The sequence below is a fragment of the Saccopteryx bilineata genome, chromosome 5 (genome assembly GCF_036850765.1).
Source record: "Saccopteryx bilineata isolate mSacBil1 chromosome 5, mSacBil1_pri_phased_curated, whole genome shotgun sequence".
Lineage (NCBI taxonomy): Eukaryota > Metazoa > Chordata > Mammalia > Chiroptera > Emballonuridae > Saccopteryx > Saccopteryx bilineata.
The window spans coordinates 78,893,284-78,914,367 of record NC_089494.1 but is presented as its reverse complement, the minus strand read 5'-3'; the positions used below and the strand labels follow the sequence as shown (position 1 = coordinate 78,914,367).

The following is a 21,084-nucleotide window of genomic DNA, read 5'->3' as shown; positions in this document are numbered from 1 at the left end:
CATGATGCACTTTTGACCGGTCACACGAAAGCAACAAAAGATGATAGAAATGTGAAATCTGCACCAAATAAAAGGAATACCCGTCCAGTTTCTGTAGGATGATGTGGCAGCATGTGTGCATGCGCAGATGATGACGTAACACCGTGTATACAGCGGAGCAGCCCATGGCCATGCCAGTCAAGGTGTGGACGGTACAAAGGAAAGTTCAGTGTGTTCTGTGGCTCGCTAAATTCGAATCCGTGACCAAAGTGCAGTGTGAATATCAGGCATATATAACGAAGTGCCATGACATTAATCACTTAAAACAGAATCACAGATGTTATTCACTCTGTTACATCAGACGTCCTTACCCATGTGTGGCAAGAACTTCACTATCGTTTGGATGTGTGTAGGGCAACAAATGGAGCCCACATCAAACTGCACTGAATAGGTATGAAACTGGGAGAGTTTTCCTTTTATTTGGTGCAGATTTCACATTTCTATCGTCTTTTGTTGCTTTCCTGTGACCGGTCAAAAGTGCACCATGACTTTACGAAAACACTGTAGAACATAATTACTTGTCTTCCAGTTCAAACAATAGTAAGTTAGAGTGTGCTTTCTGCACATAATCATTTAACTTAATCTGTAGAGGCTATATAATTTTGTATTTTTTAAATGTTAATCTCTATGTCTTCATACATGAGCAGATAAAAATAGTAACAGTCACTGTTATGTTATTCACAAAGATTTATAATATAAAGAAAGTACTACATCTCACTATAACTCTGTCTTTTATTTCCCATAAAAATAAAAATCTGTCACATATGGTAATTTCATCTCACTAATAGTCCTATGACAAGTGAATATTTACTGAATACTTTTTTTTTTTTTTAATTTTCAGATACTTCATTCAGTCCTCAATTCTTAAATGTTACGTGTTTTTGAAGCCACTATTAAGAGCAATAAAGGGTCCTGCTTCATATATTTCATGCCTTGGGGACTCAGTTGTTTTTTTTTTCTTTCTGTTCTCAATGAAGTGACCCTTCTTTACTGGATACTTTTAATAGTTCTTATTAAGATCATTTAGTTAACCTTTCCCATGAAATTGTAGTAGATGCTTACAATAGTTTTCATGCTGTATGGATTCCAGTGAAGGGTCCAGCCAGATCCTTGCACCCTAAAAATATAACATTCTGATAATGGCACAGAATACTTTGTTCTTATCTCACAAAACCATGGGGTGGTGAGGCCACCACCAGTGCTTGGCTTGCCTTTGCCCAAGTGTGAGTGATGTTCAGAATGTCAGTGAATCAAGAGTGTTTTGTGGCTTCACTGAGTGTTAACATAGCACCTTGTATTGATAAGATTACCGAGGACTATTTATCTGCCTACTTTATGTCACCATTAATAATAAACAGTGCCTGCCCTTCTGTTCAAGATACCCATGGGCTCTTTATTTTATTTTATTTTTTTGTATTTTTCTGAAGCTGGAAATGGGGAGAGACAGTCAGCCAGACTCCCGCATGCACCCGACCGGGATCCACCCGGCACGCCCACGAGGGGGCGATGCTCCGCCCCTTGGGGGCGTTACTCTGTTGCGACCAGAGCCACTCTAGCGCCTGGGGCAGAGGCCAAGGAGCCATCCCCAGCGCCCGGGCCATCTTTGCTCCAATGGAGCCTTAGCTGCGGGAGGGGAAGAGAGAGACAGAGAGGAAGGAGAGAGGGGGAGGGGTGGAGAAACAGACAGGCGCCTCTCCTGTGTGCCCTGGCCGGGAATCGAACCCAGGACTTCTGCACGCCAGGCCGACGCTCTACCACTGAGCCAACCGGCCAGGACCCCCATGGGCTCTTTAAAAAAAATGGAACTTATACTCTGCTAAGAAGGAGAAATCTGCCAGTGAATAAAAAGCTGAAATCCTCAAGTGAGAACTTTCAGATAGCAATCATAATATCATCTTTAGAATTACATTGGCTTCCATGGACCCCTGGTGGGCTAACCTTGCTCTTTAATTTTATGTTTGCAGAGGGCTCTGTTGAGTTTAAGGTTTCTCACAGCACTTCTCCTTGACCCCTGAGGGCTAACCATGTCCTGTGCTGAGTGTGCAGTGCTGGAACCCTGACCTGGGGCTTTCAGCCCTACCAGCAAGTACCTTTGATGGAGATAAATCACGTTTCTTTTGGGGCTCTCATTTTCCTTGGTTTTGAAATGAGGTTTGGCTGGATAATCTCCCGATTATAAATTGATTCAATCTCGTGATCTTAATTTTAGCAAGTGGGAGGCCAATAGCTAAAGCCCACATTGATGCATTTAGTTTGTCTCCATGTCACATTGCTGTCTAGGGTGGGTAATATCATTTATTTTAGAAGCTTTATGTATTAACTTTCTTGGTACCCCTCAGTAAGCAACATATAATTGTCACTCACATTCTGGACCATTTGCTTTTAGTTGTGATATGATTAAGTGAGATTATAGGATATGAATGATGCTGTCTTTTTATAATTAGTTACTGTGTTAATTATTTGCAATCATTTTAAAAGCAAATATATGCTGACTGACTGTAGATATGTTTGTGCTTTCTCTTGTTCATATTTGGAATGTAACTAACTGTAGCTGTTGTTCTCACCAAGTGACAGATTTTACTTACTAATCATGGCGAATTACAAACTTCTGAGCATCATAATGTAGAATATACTAATTTACTTTTGTTAAGAAAATAAAATACATGGGTTTAAAATCTACCTTTTTATCATGAGTCCCATGTGTCAACATTAGTTACTAGCAATTTGAATAACAAAATGTTTCAAATGATTTAATATTCGTGTATTAACTTTGTACTTTTCTTTTACATTGGAAAGCAGGTAAATGAGAATCTGGTATGTGGGTTCCTATAGAAGGAACTGTTTTGTTTTTTAAGAAAAAATGAAAATTGGAGTGATAATAAATAGTCAGATAATACTTAATAAGTGTCATTAATTCACTGATAATATTCCAATTTTTTTAACAAAATTTTATGTTTTTCTGTAAAAATCACGAGTGAATTCATTGAGACAAATTCCAAAACAGTGCTTGACCGTCAGCTTTTACTAAGCACTGTTATGTAGGTGCTGTCTCAGGCGGTGGGATTTAAAGAGGTGTGGGACCTGGTGGGCCCTGCCCCCTATGAGCTGAGTGTCTACTTGTAAAACAAGGCAATTCTGCAGGGCAAAAAAAGAGACTGGCATGAGTCATTGTATATATATGTTTTTAACACTGAAAATCATATAAAGGTAGAAGAGGACATTCTCTTTTTGGTCACACAATAAAATAGCTTATGTTTGGGGGGAATACATTTCAGAATATCAAAAAACATTTAATAATTTATTTTTTCCTGCTGCCAAGAGAAAATTTTATCCTAAAAATGTATATGTTCTCTTCATATCTGGCATCCTTCCCTTATAAAATTTACTAGATTTGTTGTTTTGACTTAACATTTGATCCTATTGGTTAGGATTTTCATTAGGGCTTTTAATCTCACCACAATTTTCTCATTTTCTTACTGATATAATTTTTCTGCCTCTAGGCCTACGGAGTTCCTATGCTAGTCAGCACAGCCAGCTGGGACAAGACCTCCGTTCAGCTGTGTCTCCCGACCTGCACATCACTCCTATATATGAGGGGAGGACCTACTACAGCCCAGTGTACCGCAGCCCAAACCATGGAACTGTGGAGCTCCAAGGGTCACAGACAGCGCTGTATCGCACGGGCTCAGGTGGGCATCAGCTGGGATCACAGTGCCCATTCGGTTGTCAGAAAAGCGGCTCTGCTGTGACAGCAGGTCAATACACACTAAAACAGAAGTTCATTTCGTACCTATTTTAGGTGATATATTTTTACCTTAGTTCAATCTAATCAAGTAATATAGTGATTATAATGTGAATTCACACATAAGTTTATGGAGCTATAAATCTGACTGCCCCTGGGTTAGAACCATGTCAGATATAGAAAGGAAAGCCTTTGTTGGAATATTTCTTTGTCATTTTTGTTGCCTGGAATGTGTATTTGGAAAAAATCCCTATGTGACTTACTTGGCTATCTTTGACTTAGCATGTGTGTAGTCCAAGTATATTTGATGTTACTCTTTTTTAGATAATGGATTTCCTCTGAATGCTTAAGTATGGAATATGGAATATTCTTTACAGTGGACTCAATCTGGGACAGAATGCAAGAAAGCCATTTATAAACATAGGGAGCTGGTACATCACACCTTTTGCCACCGCCCTCACATTTACCCTCATCGTAGTGGCTGATGGACTGAAGCTATAGCCCATGGCCACATAAGCTGTCAGATTGTGCACCAGTCTCACTCATGGAATCTCCGGTGGTCCGTTCTTTCAAAACAAAACAAAATAATAATACAGGTTTATTAACATGCCCACAAGTGAACTCCAAGTAGCACTGATATGCCCTTAAAGCACATCCTAGGAGAAATACCACCCAGAACACAGGGAGCATAAAGACTATTTGAAATGGGTCTTTGTCAAAACTGACAGTTTGGTTCACTGCAGGATTTTTCTTCTAGTAGAATGTACCAATTTTTAGTGATGTTAGTGTAAAAATATTTCACTTACTGGTATATTCTGTATTTTCTTTAATAAGATTAAGAAATAATGTTATTAAAACCTTTTAATTGCAGAAATAAACTGCTCACAAAAATTAGGGGATATTCTATCACTTCATTTTAATTTTGGAATATCCCCTAATTTTTGTGAGCAGTGTAGTATGTATAAAATCACTGGTGAAATGCCTACTGCAATAATTAAGAAATAAATGTTATATACAGTGTACAATACCTTGATACATAACATGCAATAATTTAAAGGAGTAGCTATGTAAGAATTTGACATACCAGTCTTTGTTCTTGTGAAATGATGTTTTCAAGTTATCCAAATCCACATTGGCCAGTTGGCTCAGCAGTAGAGTGTCAGCCCAGTATGTGGAAGTCCAGGGTTCAATTTCCAGTCAGGGCACACAGAAGCAGTGACCATCTGCTTCTCCACCTCTCCCTCCCCCTTCTGTCTGTCTGTCTGTCTGTCTCTCTCTCTCTCTTCCCATTTGTTCATCTCCCGCAGCCATGGCTCAAGTGGTTCTAGTAAGTTGGCCCTGGGTGCAGAGGATAGCTCCACGGTCTCACTCAGGCACTAAAACAGCTCAGTTGGCCAGGCAAAGAAACAATGTCCCAGATAGGCAGAGAATTGCCCCATATAGGGCTTGCAAAGTGTATCCTGGTTGGGGTGCATGTGGGGGTTCTGTCTCTCTGCCTCGCGGCCTCCCACTTAATTTAAAAATACATCCACAGTTCTATAAATGAAATGTACATCAAAATGAGTAACCCGTATACACCAAATGTTAAATGTTTGATAGTTTTAATTTTCTACAAATTTGACATATCTTGTTTTTTATTGCTAAAATGAAATTGGCATTTTGTTATTTATTTCTAAGGTTAGTTTTTTTCCTGTGTTTCTCTTGCAGATTGTTTACTGCATCTTAATAAACATATTAAGACCTACTATGAAAAAGATTTATAGTTTTATTTTTGCCATTTTCTGTTAATTAACATTATTAGTGTATATTGTTACTGTATATTAGAAATTTAAATGCTTTTTTAGAAATAATGAGCTAGATTGGTAAAATCTAAAAGTAAGCAACTTATACAATTGCTAGAAACTATATATAATCCTTCTTAAAATAAAAACATTTTTATTTTGATAAGTATCACCTCGTAAAGAGCTTACTTATGGTTTTTAAATGTTGACTTTCTAGTAGGTGTTGGAAATCTGCAAAGGACGTCCAGCCAACGAAGCACCCTTACATACCAAAGAAATAATTATGCTCTGAACACAACAGCTACCTATGCGGAGCCATACAGGCCAATCCAGTACCGAGTGCAAGAGTGCAATTATAACAGGCTCCAGCACACGGCGCCGGCTGACGATGGCACCACGAGATCCCCCTCAATAGACAGCATTCAGAAAGACCCCAGGCAAGTACTGGTTAGAGACGTCAACTAGTTCCTTCATTCTCACTTTTTTTCAAGTTGCCAAAACTATTATAATATCAGTACCTCCTTATCTCTAGTATTTCCAGTTTTATTCTAGCACTATTGGTCAGGGTTTTTCAACCGCTGGTCCGTGGACTGGTCTGCCAGAAACCTCGTGCTGGTCCACAAAGAGTTGACCTCCCTGATGCTGTATGAAGATGAGAGACCTAATGATCTTAGTCGAATCCGCTTATGTTCAGGGTAACTTCTGCCTTAGCGATCCCCCAAATAATTCTGTTTACACCGGTCCCCAAGTGTAAAATGGTTGAAAACAACTGGTCATTGAGGGTAATTTTATTTTAAAGAATTCATTTAAAGAAAGAAGATGGTTTCCTTCTTTCAATGCTTTAATAATAGGTTAGAGAATGCACAGGTCTGTGTGAATGTCTGCAGCATTCATCATTGAAATACTTCATCCAGGCAGCTACTACCTGGGTAATCCTGTTAGTCTAAATCACAAAGAAAGATTTTAAAGGATCATTTTACCACTTTTACTTTTTCCTTACTAACTTCTTAGACTAGGACTTTAGAAAATGCGTAAGGTTGTTTTTTAATGGGAAAGTCCAGTGTTATTGTACATTTTGAATCATATTGGTTGATACTATTTTGTGCTTTTATTAACTTGGTCCTTCAAAAAGCTTCCTGCCATTTAAGAGAAAATCATTTATTAAAAAATTTTCATATCTCATAGGCAAAAAATATTTGGCAAATAATAGATATTTGCTTTTATGAATTTTATTTGGCCATATAGAAAGCATGTTTTATTAAGATGAGTCCTTTAATACTTGCTTGGTTTTGAAAAACTGGCCTCATCTGTAATGAAAGTCATTTAAAATATTCAGGAAATAAAAATATTTAGAAACTAAAAGAGAACTTTAATTTCCGTAAGGGTGCCTGACCAGGTGGTGGCGCAGTAGATAGAGCATCCTACTGGGATGCGGAAGGATCCAGGTTTGAGATCCCAAGGTCGCCAGCCTGAGCGTGGGCTCATCTGGTTTGAGCAAAAAAGCTCACCAGCTTGGACCCAAGGTCACTGGCTCCAGCAAGGGGTTACTCAGTCTGCTGAAGGCCCACGGTCAAGGCACATGTGAGAAAGCAATCAATGAACAACTAAGAAGTCGCAACGCATGAGAAACTAATGATTGATGCTTCTCATCTCTCTCCATTCCTGTCTGTCTGTCCCTATCTCTGCCTCTAAAAAAAAAAAAAAAAAAAAAATTCCGTAAGGGTGAAATTATTCCTAAGTAGCTTGAAAGCTATTTTAAGGCATATATTAGAAAGATCTCATTCACTCTTTGCCCTCAAATAGTTGTTTCACTGGAAAATTGTTGTGATTATTAATTCATATTTAGCAGCCTACCAACTTATTCTAATTAATGTGAATTAAAAGTGTGAGTAAGGTTTTAGTCATTAAAGCAAAATACATAACTAAAGGTACTTTTGAGTTGAATGAGAAGCCCACTGCTTCACTAACACCACTCTGCTTGCTTACTCTTTTGTCTAAAATTCTTCATGATTTATATATACATTTGGTTTTGCTATTCTGCTTGCCACTTTTGTGTCATTTTAATGAGTTTGTAAAATAATCTTTTTAATGGTACCTCTGATACAATTCAGAAATGCTTTTACATTGATTTTGTTTTTAAAAACCTCAAAATGAAAAAACTAGGGCTCCCTAATACATGCAGAAATCCCTAAAAGAGCTTTGAATTATAGGTAATTTAGACCATACCTCAGCTGAACCTGCAGTGAAAAGAAGAGCTACCCAGAAAGACAGTGAATTGTGCTTAGAGCTCAGAGTTTAATATGTATGCATGAAAAATTCAGTTTTGACCTCTGATATGAGTTGATTCACTATAAACAAGGTTTTGTGTATGATAATATATTTTTAGCTATTTATAGTCTAATAAATAAAACTTATAGCTAACATTGATTATGTGAAGATTTACTAACAATGCATTAATAGTTGTATTTAGTCTAGCTGAAACTGGAACTCAGGTGAATTTGAAGTTTGAATAATCAAAGCAAATAAAAAAGCTCATAACTATTATTTAATATTTAGTTTTAAAAATAGCCACTTGAAGTAATATTTTTATTCACTTCAAACCTGCTTACTTTATCATTAACATTACAATTAGCTTGAAACATTAACACTATAATTAGCCTGAAAAATTCCTATAAGACTGAAGAAGTTATTCATGTTTTCTATATAAAAGGAAATCTAAGGAGGGTTTTGTTGTTGTTTGGGTTTTTGTGTGTTTTGTTTGTTTGAGAGGGAGAGAGAAAGAGAAGCATCAACTCATTGTTCCATTTAGTTGCACACCCATTGATTGCTTCTTATAAGTGCCCTGACTGGGACTCAAACCCGTGACCTCAGGATCCAGTTGGTGACCCTGGAGTGAAACTAGCAATGCGGGGTGCTCTGGGGAGATACTCTGTCCACTGGACCTTTGGCCAGGGCACTGAGGTTTTTTTAAATAGTTGTCTAATTTGGAAGCAAAATATATTAATAGTACAAACAAAGCATCTAAAAGGAGTAACAAAAGTACTTCCTGTGGAAAGTGACAGTGACTTAAAAAATGACAACATTCATGGTCATCTTTTGAGCGGGGCTTAATTTGTGATATTCTGTAGAATAATTTTATTTACCATCCCTTTGACCTTTATAAATTATCAAATGTTACTTCTACATACATTGTAAAAATCCATATTATAATGTTACTGTTTCTACTGTAAATATTTTTACTTTAATATAAAATATACTATTTTTACTTAAAAGTCAATTGTCTTTTGAAGAAAGTAATAGAAGTGAAAAAGATGGTTTTTATATTCATTTACATACACATATTTAGTATTTATGGCTCTCTTCCGATCTTCCTATAAATTCCATTTTCCATCTCAGCTCATTTCCCTTCAACATAAAAATGTCCGTTAGCCTTTCTTATGTTGCATATCTGCTGGCAAAGATTTCTCTCAGCTTTAAATCTGAAAATTTTTTATTTCACTCATTTTAAAAGGATAGTTTTTCTATGTATAAATTCCAGGATTGACAGGTATAATTTTTTGGGTAGTTTTAAAAGATGTCATTTATTATCATTAGATCTTCATTGTTTCTGATGAGAAATCAGACATAATTTGTATCATTCTTCTCCTTATTTTCGCCCTGGCTGCCTTTCAGATTTTTCTTTTATCTTTGATTTTAAGCAGTTTTACTCTCAGAGGCCTAGGTATAGTTGTCTTTATATTTAACTTGATTGGGAGGCACTAAAAGAGTCTTGAAATGTTGGTTGATAACTTTTACCAAAATTGGGACATTTTCCACCATTATTTCTTTAAATAATTTTTTCTGTCTCAAACTCACTCTTCTCTCCTTCTGGGAAATCTTGATGTTTTCTCATCTGGTACTGAAGCTCTCTTCATATTTTTAAAATCTGTTTTTCTCTATATTTTTCAGGTTAGATTTTTTTTTATATTGATTTGTCTTGAAATTTACTGTTTCTTCTTCTAGTCTCCAATCTGTTAAACTCATCCAGTGAATTTTTCCTACTTCAGATACTTGCATCTGGTTCTTTCTTTTTCTTATAGTTTCCATGTCCCTGTTGATATTCCCTATCCATTCAATTCTTACATACATCTTTTCCTTTTAAGTTTTTTAGTGCATTTATATAACCATTTAAAAGTTTCCCTCTGATAATTCCAACATCTGTATTTTCTCTTGGTCTGTTTCTATAGTTTGGGTTTTTTAACACCTGTCAGTCACATTTTTTATTTTCTTCTTATGCTTAATAGTTAAATTGTGTGTGAACTATTATGGAAGATACATTGTAGGGGCTCTGGATTATGTTGTCTCCTGTTAGGATTCTGAAGGGGTTTTTGGTTTTGTTTGTGGCAGATGACTAAATTACTGACAGATACTCTTGATTCTGTTGAGATTGGTTTTGTTCTTTGTTAGGATGGATCTGTTCAGATTTGTTTTATTCCTAGCACATGGCCCTTAATTACTCTATGGTGTGGTTCTTACATGGCCTTTGTTGGTTAAATGCTGAGGTGTGCAGTAAGGTCTGCACTCTGACTGAGATGGAAGGCCACCATCACCTGGCATAAGCCCAGCTCTCAGCTTTAGTGTAAGTGCTGCCACAGGCATGCTTACCTTGAGCAGCCACTCTCTGAGACCTGTCCGTGTGCCCTGTCCCTGCACATCCCAGCACTCAGGTAAGAACTTGTAAACAACCCTCCACACACTTGAGAATCTCCTGAATAGCTCCATTCTCTCTAGTACCCTGCCCCACAATTTGTTCCCACTTGGGCACCTCCACATTCCAGTCTCTCCTCAGCTCACTAAGCTCATCGTTGCTGTATTTTATGGTATCAGCTTCTTGTGCTATGATCCCAACAGTGCCCACTGTCAAAAATAGGAGGCTCCTATGGTAATTATTTCAAAGATTACGTTCTCGTGTTATCTGTTGGTCAGGGCCTCAGTTTTCTCATACATTTAGAAGTTTAATATTCTTCTATTATTCTGTGGCACTACCCATTGTTCCACAGAATCCTCATATATTTAGTTTGGTTTTAGACTTGTGTGCAATAGAAGGGTAAAATTCAGCACAGTTACTCCATCATGGCTGAAAACAGAAGTCTGGGCTTAGTTTTTTTGTTTTTGTTTTGTTTTGTTTTTACAGAGGCAGAGATAGACAGGGACAGACAGACAGGAACGGAGAGAGATGAGAAGCATCAATCATCAGTTTCTCGTTGCGCGTTGCGACTTCTTAGTTGTTCATTGATTGCTTTCTCACATGTGCCTTGACCGTGGGCCTTCAGCAGACCGAGTAACCCCCTGCTGGAGCCAGCGACCTTGGGTCCAAGCTGGTGAGCTCTTTGCTCAAGCCAGATGAGCCTGCGCTCAAGCTGGCGACCTCAAGGTCTCGAACCTGGGTCCTTCCGCATCCCAGTCCGACGCTCTATCCACTGCGCCACCACCTGGTCAGGCTGGGCTTAGTTTTTAATGAAACAAATTCTGGCAGCATTTATACCACCCAGCCAGCCCATGAACTGAGAGCAGTCATTCCTGGAAAATTTTCTGCTGGAAGTCAAGGTTGGAGTTGATGCCATCCAAGTCTGACTGCCCATCTCTAGTTGGAGCATATTATTTGTGTTGTCCAGTCCTGTGGCACCCAAGAATACCAGAAAATCTTGTCCACCCCATGCCATTTAAAGGGGACAAAATGTATATTTGTTATAATTGTGAGTCATCAAGGAAAGATAAAATCACACTTTTGCCCTGGCCGGTTGGCTCAGCGGTAGAGCGTCATCCTAGCGTGCGGAGGACCCGGGTTCGATTCCCAGCCAGGGCACACAGGAGAAGCGCCCATTTGCTTCTCCACCCCTCCGCCGCACCTTCCTCTCTGTCTCTCTCTTCCCCTCCCGCAGCCAGGGCTCCATTGGAGCAGAGATGGCCCGGGCGCTGGGGATGGCTCTGTGGCCTCTGCCTCAGGCGCTAGAGTGGCTCTGGTCGCAACATGGCGACGCCCAGGAGGGGCAGAGCATTGCCCCCTGGTAGGCAGAGCGTCGCCCCATGGTGGGCGTGCCAGGTGGATCCCGGTCGGGCGCATACGGGAGTCTGTCTGACTGTCTCTCCCTGTTTCCAGCTTCAGAAAAGTGCAAAAAAAAAAAAAAAATCACACTCTTTGCACTTTGTTAATTACAGCATAAGCCCTGACCGGATAGATGAGGTGGTTAGAGCATTGTCCCAAAACACAGAGGTTGCTGTTCGGTGTTCCTATCTCTGTCTCTCTTTCTTTCTCCCTCCTTCTCTAAAATCCATAAAATAAAACATTAAAAGAAATTGCAGCATATCTGACTGGTAGTGGTACAGTGGATAGAGCATTGACCTTAGATACTAAGGTCCCAGGTTTAAAACCCTGAGGTTTCCAGTTTGAGCGCAGGCTCCTCTGACTTGAGTGCAGGCTCACCAGCTTGAGCACAGGGTCACTGGCTTGAGCATGATATCATAGACATGACCACATGGTCTCTGGCTTAAGCCCAAGGTTACTGGCTTAAGCCAAAGGGTCACTAGCTCGGCTAGAGCCCCTTCTTGAAGGCAGCTATGAGTTGATGCTTCTCTCTCTCTCTCTCAAAAAAAATTACCATGTAGATTTACATAATGTGCTTAAATTTTCATCAGAAATAACTAACATAGTTTCAGAAAATAAAAGAGCATCTATTATTTCAGAGAATACCCCTATTTATAATAGTTTATTTTTTCATGGATGACGAACATTAAGAAAACATCTATGTTATAATTTGAAGTGTATAAAATATTTTAATATATATCATCACAATTTAATCATCACAGTCAACTTAAGAAGAAGGTAAAAATGAAGGGTTTTTAGTTGTTGTTCCTGTTTTATAGAAGGGGCGATAGAAGCTCCAAACAACTCACTGGGGTTTTTTTGTTTTTTGTTTTTTGTTTTTTTTGTATTTTTCTGAAGCTGGAAACGGGGAGAGACAGACAGACTCCCGCATGCGTCCAAACGGGATCCACCCGGCACGCCCACCAGGGGCGATGCTCTGCTCACCAGGGGGCGATGCTCTGCCGCGACTAGAGCCACTCTAGCGCCTGGGGCAGAGGCCAAGAAGCCATCCCCAGCACCTGGGCCATCTTTGCTCCAATGGAGCCTTGGCTGCGGGAGGGGAAGAGAGAGACAGAGAGGAAAGGGGGGGGGGGTGGAGAAGCAAATGGATGCTTCTCCTATGTGCCCTGGCCGGGAATCGAACCCGGGTCCCCCGCACACCAGGCCAACGCTCTACCACTGAGCCAACCGGCCAGGGCCAACTCACTGGTTTTTAAAATCATCATATATTATATAAAGGACTGGGGACTTCAACATAGACAATCTAACTCTACATTATGTGTTTTTTCTTCTGTTTTCTACCTCTCGGCATCTGTGATATTCTTAATGTTTATTAATGACATGATCCTCCGGTCTGTCCCCCAAATCAGAAATCTCCACTGACCTCACTTTTCAGAAGATCGTCTGGGCACTGTGTGAAGGATGAATCAGGGAAAGGGCTGTTATTAGAAGCAGAGGGAACATGTAGGAGGCTATTGGAGTGGTCCCAACAGGAGAGAATGGGTGGGTTTGGCTTATATTAAATACACTGCTCACAAAAATTAGGGGATATTTTATTGCTTCATATTCATTTTGAGATATTTTGAAGACAGCCATCAGAGCTGGCTGATGAACTGAATAAGAAAGGTAAGGGAAAGACAAAAGGCAAGGGCTAGGTGACTTTAGACAAGTTGTTCACCTTCCTCTCTCAATCTCCAAATCTATAAGTTTGCTCTAAGTAAATTAATATGGATAAAATGCTTAGAACAGTGCCTGGCATAAAATAGGTACTCATGAAATATTAAATACTATTTAATAATAATCCAATTCTTTTTTTTTTAATTACTGATTTTTTTTAAGAGAAAGAGAAAAAGAAGGGAAGACAGAAAGAAACATAAATTTGTTTTCCACTTATTTGTGCATTCATTGTTGCTTCTTGTATGTGCTCCGACCAGGGATCAAATCGGCAACCCGGGCATGTCTGCTCAATCTTCCAGCCATCTGAGCCACCAGGCAAGCGTTAATAATCCCATTCTTTAAAAAAAAATCTGTTCACACACATAAGTTGATAAAGGACCAGCAGGAAATTTCAGCAGTGTTTTTATTTTCTGCACATAGGATTACTGATTAAAAATTTTTTTTAATAATTTTCTATTTCTTGTTTAGAATCAAGAACAACCATAAACACAGAGCTTCTTGAAAATCATTAGACCCCCAACACTTGCACTTTCTGGGCTAACACCAGATCTGTATGTTCCCACCAGCCCACCTTCCTCTGTCCTTGAAGCATGACATCTCACCCTGCTAAAGTACACATGTTTACCTTAGCCTTGCACCGTGAATTTCTTACATAGGTAGAAAGGCATAGAATTAGAATCAAGATGAGGAAAATGAAAGCTACTCACGTTAAGAACTTCTCTGTTTCCTTGAGTATCTTTCTGTACATCTCTGCATCGTGGCTTCTTTAAGACCATAAGCATCTGGGCCCTAGCCGGTTGGCTCAGCGGTAGAGCATCAGTCCGGCGTGTGGAAGTCCCAGTTTCAATTCCTGGCCAGAGCACACAGGAGAAGTGCCCGTCTGCTTCTCCATATTTCCCCCCTCCTTTCTCCTCCTTTCTCTCTGTCTCTTTCTTCCCCACCCCCCACCCCCTGCAGCTAGGGCTCCATTGGAGCAAAGTTGGCCCAGGTGCTGAGGATGGCTCCATGGCCTCCGCCTCATGTGCTAGAATGGCTCCGATTGCAGTGGAGCAGCGGACCCAGATAGGCAGAGAATCGCTCCCTGGTGGACATGTGGGTGGACCCGGTCAGGTGCATACAAGGAGTCTGTCTGCCTCCCCCCCCTTCTCACTTCAGGAAAAAAAAAGACCACAAGCATCTGGGCCTCTGCATATGTTCATGGGGGAAAAATAATTTATATACATATGTATTTTAGGATTTTTGTAACTTCCAATTTGGATCGCCGCTGAGCTTTTTTCTCATGCCAAATGTTTTGTTCAATGTATTGCTAAAACATAGGCCTTTCTTTTTGAAGCAGTCTTTTTTCTCACACAGGGAGTTTGCCTGGCGTGATCCCGAGTTGCCTGAGGTCATTCACATGCTGCAGCACCAGTTCCCCTCCGTTCAGGCCAACGCCGCGGCCTACCTGCAGCACCTGTGCTTTGGCGACAACAAAGTGAAGATGGAGGTACAGGAGCCCGCTGCCTGGGACGCCCCGGGAGAGGCAGTGCCTTCCCTTTAGCAAGCATGTGCTTGTGCGCTGAGGAAGTTACCAGATGCCCTTTTAGAGGAATATTTTGATACCAGATATTCTTTCACTTCTTAACCATGCATTTTAGTATTTCTCAGGAAAAACTGGATGAGTGTATTTCTTGGAGTGCTTTTAGCATTTTCAAATTAATTGTCTACTTATTAGGTTATTTATAAAAATGTAAAATATGAAGCAAAAATCAATTTAACCTACATTTTTAAAGTATTTTACAAAAATTTATTACATAAAAGTTATAGTATGTTTGAAATGAGTGAGCTCATATATTTTATGAGATTCTTGTCAAGATTGGTGCCAACATACAGTTAAGTAAAATTACAAAGGATTTATAACCGTTACTAATACTGAACATACAGGAATATTTTATTTTACATTTTTAAATTTTTTGGCATTTACAGAAACACAGTGAGTCATTGGTTATTGGCAGGTGTCCTATAACAGACAGATTCTTTCCTTTAACATTTTAGGCCATTTTTCCCTGAAATTTTATATAGAACTTAAGAGTTTCTCATCATTTTAATATGGAAAACAACATGCCAGTTACAGACCTAATGGTGGATGCAGTAAATAAAAACCTAGGAATAGTCACACAATATATTAATCAATTGACACATGGAAGAAAATTTAGAGTAATTTAGAGAAATAATTCTAAAAACCAAATGACTAAAGTCAAAACGCCTTCCCTGTGTGATCTCCAACCCCACACACAGCTTTGTTCATTAGTTGTTCACTGCACCTGGAGTGGAGGCCCGTTCCTGTGTGTGTTCAGAGGGTTGGAGTGGGGCTGTGCTACCTACACATGCCATTAATCCACCTTGGTCTCCCTTCCCTCTGTAAGCCGTAAAACCAGGAAAAGAGCTTCATCTTGGAGAGTGTTCTTCACATTTATAACAGATGTGTTATGTAGAATGAAAAGTAACCTTTTGAAATGATCTGGAGTTTTCCGTTTCCTGTGATCTTATTATAACAGACTTTTGTTTGATCACTGCTGAATCACATGTCACTTAGGCCTGGTACCTGGTATTTTTCATTCTAGGTATGTAGGTTAGGGGGAATCAAGCATCTGGTTGACCTTTTGGACCACAGAGTTTTGGAAGTTCAGAAGAATGCTTGTGGTGCCCTTCGAAATCTTGTTTTTGGCAAGTCTACAGATGAAAATAAAATAGCAATGAAGAATGTTGGTGGGATACCTGCCTTGTTGAGACTGTTGAGAAAATCTATTGATGCAGAAGTAAGGGAGCTTGTCACAGGTGGGTAAAGAATGTGATCTTGTCGTGGAGGAAATGTTGAGAATGTCTAGTCTATACCTTTGTATGGTGCATCGTGAAGGAGTTGGAGGTTCTAGGTAGGAGATGGTATGGTGCTCACAACTGTGATGAAGGCTGAGTACAATTTAATGATTCAGAAGGTGCTTACAGTGCTACTAGTATCAGTTATGTCCTGTTCATAGAGGGCTGAATTTTTATTATGTATTCCATAGTAAACCTACTTGTTTTAAATAGGCTGGCTATCTTTTATTACGAAATTAAAATATACTTGCCTGACCAGGCGGTAGCACAGTGGGTAGAGGGTTGACCTGGGATGTTGAGGACCCAGATTCAAAACCCCAAGGTTGCCAAATTGAGCGCGGGCTCATCTGGCTTGAACCCAAGATTGCTGGCTTGAGCACTGGCTCAACTGGAGCCCCTGGTCAAGACACATATGAGAAAGTAATCCATGAACAACTAAAGTGACACAGCTACAAATTGATGCTTCTCATCTGTCTCCCTTCCTGTCTGTCTGTCCCTGTCTCTCTCTCTCACTCTCTCTCCTCTTCAGTAAAAAAAAAAAAGAAAGAAAAGAAAATATACTTAATAGATTGGCTGCCTTCTATTTCAGCTCAGCCCATGTCTGGATGCCCATTAGTATCTCAGTTGCTTTCCTAGGACCTGAGGATGTAAAGGTGAATAAAGTTCAGTCCCTGCCCTCAAGTAGCACTCAGGCTTGGGAGAGGTTCTGCAAATGTCAGTGAAAAATGGCAAGTGCCAGGACTCATTAAAGGTTGCATTGGAGAGCACCAGATATATAGTGACAGCAAATGATTTGACTTTGGGTGATGGGCGCACAACACAATCAACAGTTCAAATGCTGTAGAGACGTTCACCTGAAACCTGTGTACTCCTATTGATCTCTGTCACCCCATTAAATTTAATTTCTAAATTAAAAAGAGAAAAAGAAAAGGGTTGCTTTGGGAGCACAGAGAATGAACAAGAGGGAAGGTCCCTAGTGAAACTGAAGTCCTAAAAGATGGGGAGGCTTTGGCTGGGTAAATGTAATATATTTCTAGTCACACGCAAGAGGGTCAGGGCCAGCATGGAATGGATATAGAATCAGAGTACCAGCCAGAAGAAGATACTGAAGGAAGACCAGGCCAGAGAGAAATGCAGGCTGGCGTGGGAACTTATATGAGGACTTATGTCCACTTCTGTCTCGCATGCAGTGGGAGTGATGACAGGGCGGGGCGCGGCTAGTTCGGGCTTTTCAGTGCATTCTTCCAGCAGGCAGCAGGTGGGGGACTGATTGCAAGGGTAAGCCTGGCACCTTAGAGGCCTGTGAGGACCTCAGTAGTCTAAAGATAGTAGCTCAAGCTCTATCAATAATAGAAAGAAGAGGACAGTGAAGAACAGGGAAGAATTAAAGAAGTATTTCATGGTCAGGGCATGATGGCCTAGTGTGAAGCACGAGGGACCAGGAGTAACGAGGTGATCTGTCTTAAGAGACTGGACATCACAACACTGTTGGTAAATTCAAGAGTGCTTGAGGGCAATCAAGGTGAAAGAACGATTCACCAGAGGGCAAATGAACAACAGTATTTATAATAGAGCATTAGGGGAAATACTGAGTATTCACTGGTAGGGAAAGGATTAGACAAATGGCAGTATGTTTACACAGTGAAAGCATATTCAAGAGTTAAAATAAGTACATTAGAGCTATCTATATAGCAACACAGGTAAATAAATCTTCAGAAACATTTGCCGATTGCATTATGATACTATTTTTATGAAGTTTTTAAGTATGCACATTGAGGCTTTCAATTATTTTTTTATATATGCACATGCAATAAAGTTAAAATTTTTCATTGGAATGATAATAGATTCCTGATTGTGGTTGCCTGGGTAAGGAAGTGAAAAAACTGGGATTTAGGGTTATAATCTAACTCTGTTTCTTTAAAAGGAAAGTAATTTGAAACAAGACAGTGTGAATATTTAACAAAGGTGGATGGTGATACCTGGTTGTTAGTTTATAACTGCTGTGCTGTTTTTTATGCTTAAAATATTTAATTTAAATAAATATTTTAATAACTTTTATTTTTTCAAAAGTAATTCCATTTCCCCCTGGCTTCCACTCTGAAGTCAGAGCTGCAGGCTCTGTCAGATACAATTCAGTGACACTTGGCAATGTAGCAAAGCATCATGAGTCTAGTAGTTAAAGGTAATCAACTTTCCCATAAAACATTCCTGTTCAAAATATATACATTGTGTATATTATATAGAATATAGACATATGTATATTCTATATATATGTAGAATATAGTTTGAATATTAATGTTTTAACACATTTAAGTTACATATTGATTTATTAGTATTTACTCCCTATTTCTAAAATACTTTGTGGCATCTCATGCTCTCATACCAAAATTAAATTACTACATGTGCATACAGATGTATGTATATGTATATAAAATGAAAATGAGAAGAAGCTAAATAGAATTAAGGATATCCATCCTTGAAGTCTGCACAATCACTTATGATAACACCCAGAAAGTTGCCCTGCACTCCCTGTCAGGGGGCCATAGAGAAGGCAGTGCTGTTGCCGGCAGTGAGTTCCTTCTTTCATTGTTGGATGTTTCATGCCCATTACTTTGAAGTTACTGTGTAATGTCCAGATATCTTCTCACTGTAACTACCTGTGCAGCTCACAAGTCTGCACAGAGTGAGGCCCGTGAGCTCCCCAGGGCATAGCAGTGATCCAGCAACCACATGGTGTTAGAGGCCTAGCTTTACTCAGATTGATTCTGTTTTGATTAACTGGACAGATTAGTCATGACTTGGTTCTTATATTCTTAATGTGCAGCTTTTCTCTTTTTCTGTCATTGTTTCTCATAGGAGGAATAAGTGCGGTGGAGTTTTGTGTCTGAGGTTTTCTTCTTTGGGAGGAACTGTTGCAGTGACTGTTTTGAGCCAAGCTCTAGGAATTTGTAAGATGTAGTGATAAACAGGAAGAAAAGTACATGAAGATTTGGTGATGTCTTTTGCATTTGAAAATAAATCAAATATATTTGAAGTAGAGCCAGACTTCACCGCTAAGGGCTTTCATGTACTAATTCACCTGATTGAGACTGGATGTGAGTGCTAATTTAGATTCTTTTCTTTGTGTTTTATCATTTCTGTGTACTAGCTGCTGAGAACACAAGATGTTTTAAGACATGGACTCTGGCCTTGAAAGGAGACTATTAGTATTTCCTAATTCCAGAAGAGCCATTCCCCCCCCCCCCCCCCCCCCATAGATTGTATCGCTTCCAGTGTAAACTAGCAACAACTTCGTATTTCTTCTTTGGAAACAGCTGCCAGTAGCTTTTAGGCTTTGAGAAGTCTTTCTGGTTTTTGTGGTTGTTGTTGTTTGCCATACTTGTAGGGTAGGGGGAATTATAAATTGCTTTATAACTATATACTTTTACCCCTAATGATTAATTCTGATATGTGGACTGATTACTATGAAATGTCCTGTTCAAAAGTAGTCTTTATTTTGGAATGGGTGTGGTCAGTGTGTGAACACTCAATTGCCATATGTTAAGGAGCTGGACCAGAGGACTTCAAAAGGAAGTTCCAGTTCCGAAAGACTAAATATCAGCCAGATTTAATTTGTATGTAAACATTATCTTGCTAATATGAAACAGTTACCAAGTCACAATATAAATTCAGCATAGTTGTGTTAATATGTGTTCTATGTACACATATATTTGCCAAGATTAATGGAGACAAGGAAAATTATTCACATTTCTCAGCTCCAAAATTTAGTGTTACTAACCTTAATATTCATTACTATTTTAAGAGTGACCTATCCCGATCTGTTTTAAAGCATGACATGAAAAGATTCTTGAGCTCTTCCATTAACTCTTCCTCAAGCCAAATACTCATAAACTGTCTTTAAAGTACAGAACCACAGGGTTGGTGGGGACCTCCTAATTCATTGCGCCAGTTAGCCATAGAGCTCCCCATACAGCTTTCACAGAATCACTGCCCATCATGTGCTTGACCCCAAAGGAACAGGAAGCTCATTGCTTCATGGAATTAAGGCTGAGCAGCAGGGTTATTCAAAAGCAACAAAAGACAGTATGACTTGAGAAGGCAAGAAGGATGAGCCCTCAGGAGCTAAGTTTGCTAAGCAATTAGCCCCACAAGAGAAGACCTATTAGCCCCAAATCTAGCCTCCAATCTCTCTCCCAGATAGCAAAGTATGTCCCCATCTGAACCATCCTTATTAAAGTATGTCTGTTTCAAAATGGGTCGCAGGATGCTGTGTGACCACATCACCCAGTTCTCCCTGTAAGAGGCCCATCTTATAAAATCCTCTTTGAAAAAACATCATCCTTCCAAATTTCAACGTTCTGCCTGTTACTGTGGCCCTGGCCAGCCTTGCATGATGCTCAGACTTTGTAGGTGTGGCCTGAGCTTCCTTCAGTGGAAATTACAGTCAGCTTGGGATCATGAAGGGATAAGCACAATGAACTGATGTGTTTAAAATACTGTATTGTTTGAAGAAATCACTATTCCATTGAAGCTAGGAATTCTGTTATCCTTATTATCAACTAATTCTACCTAGTTATTAATTCAAAGCCTTTTTTCTTAGTCCTTTATGTTTCAATTTGGCATTTTTAATGTACTTAGAAGAAATTTTAGCTATTATTTTAAAAGATACCTTACCTTTGCTTTAAATTTAATAACTACCCAGGGCCTGCATTTTTGGCCACATTTTTATGTAGAGAAATAAAAGGAAAAATATTTTTCATCAGTGTGTTTTTGGAAGACATTGGGGCTGTTAATTGTTAATTAAAATAGTTCTCTAATATGTAACATGATTCCTGTGTTTTCTTCATTGTGTTGAGCATTTTCCA

General features: G+C 39.3%; 1 protein-coding gene across 18 annotated transcripts in view; it reads left to right on the top strand.

Moving 5' to 3' along the window:
* Nucleotides 1-21,084, top strand: part of PKP4 (plakophilin 4) — a 272,470-nt gene that overhangs the window by 213,846 nt on the left and 37,540 nt on the right. For 11 of the 18 annotated variants that reach the window (XM_066278740.1, XM_066278743.1, XM_066278734.1 and 8 more), the window contains 4 exons: nt 3,540-3,728; nt 5,780-5,999; nt 14,717-14,849; nt 15,967-16,180. In XM_066278740.1, coding sequence (XP_066134837.1) covers nt 3,540-3,728; nt 5,780-5,999; nt 14,717-14,849; nt 15,967-16,180 — 756 coding nt within the window. Of the gene's footprint in view, nt 1-3,539; nt 3,729-5,779; nt 6,004-14,716; nt 14,850-15,966; nt 16,181-21,084 lie in introns of all 18 variants that reach the window. The other 7 variants (XM_066278742.1, XM_066278745.1, XM_066278739.1 and 4 more) reach the window with 3 other exon arrangements.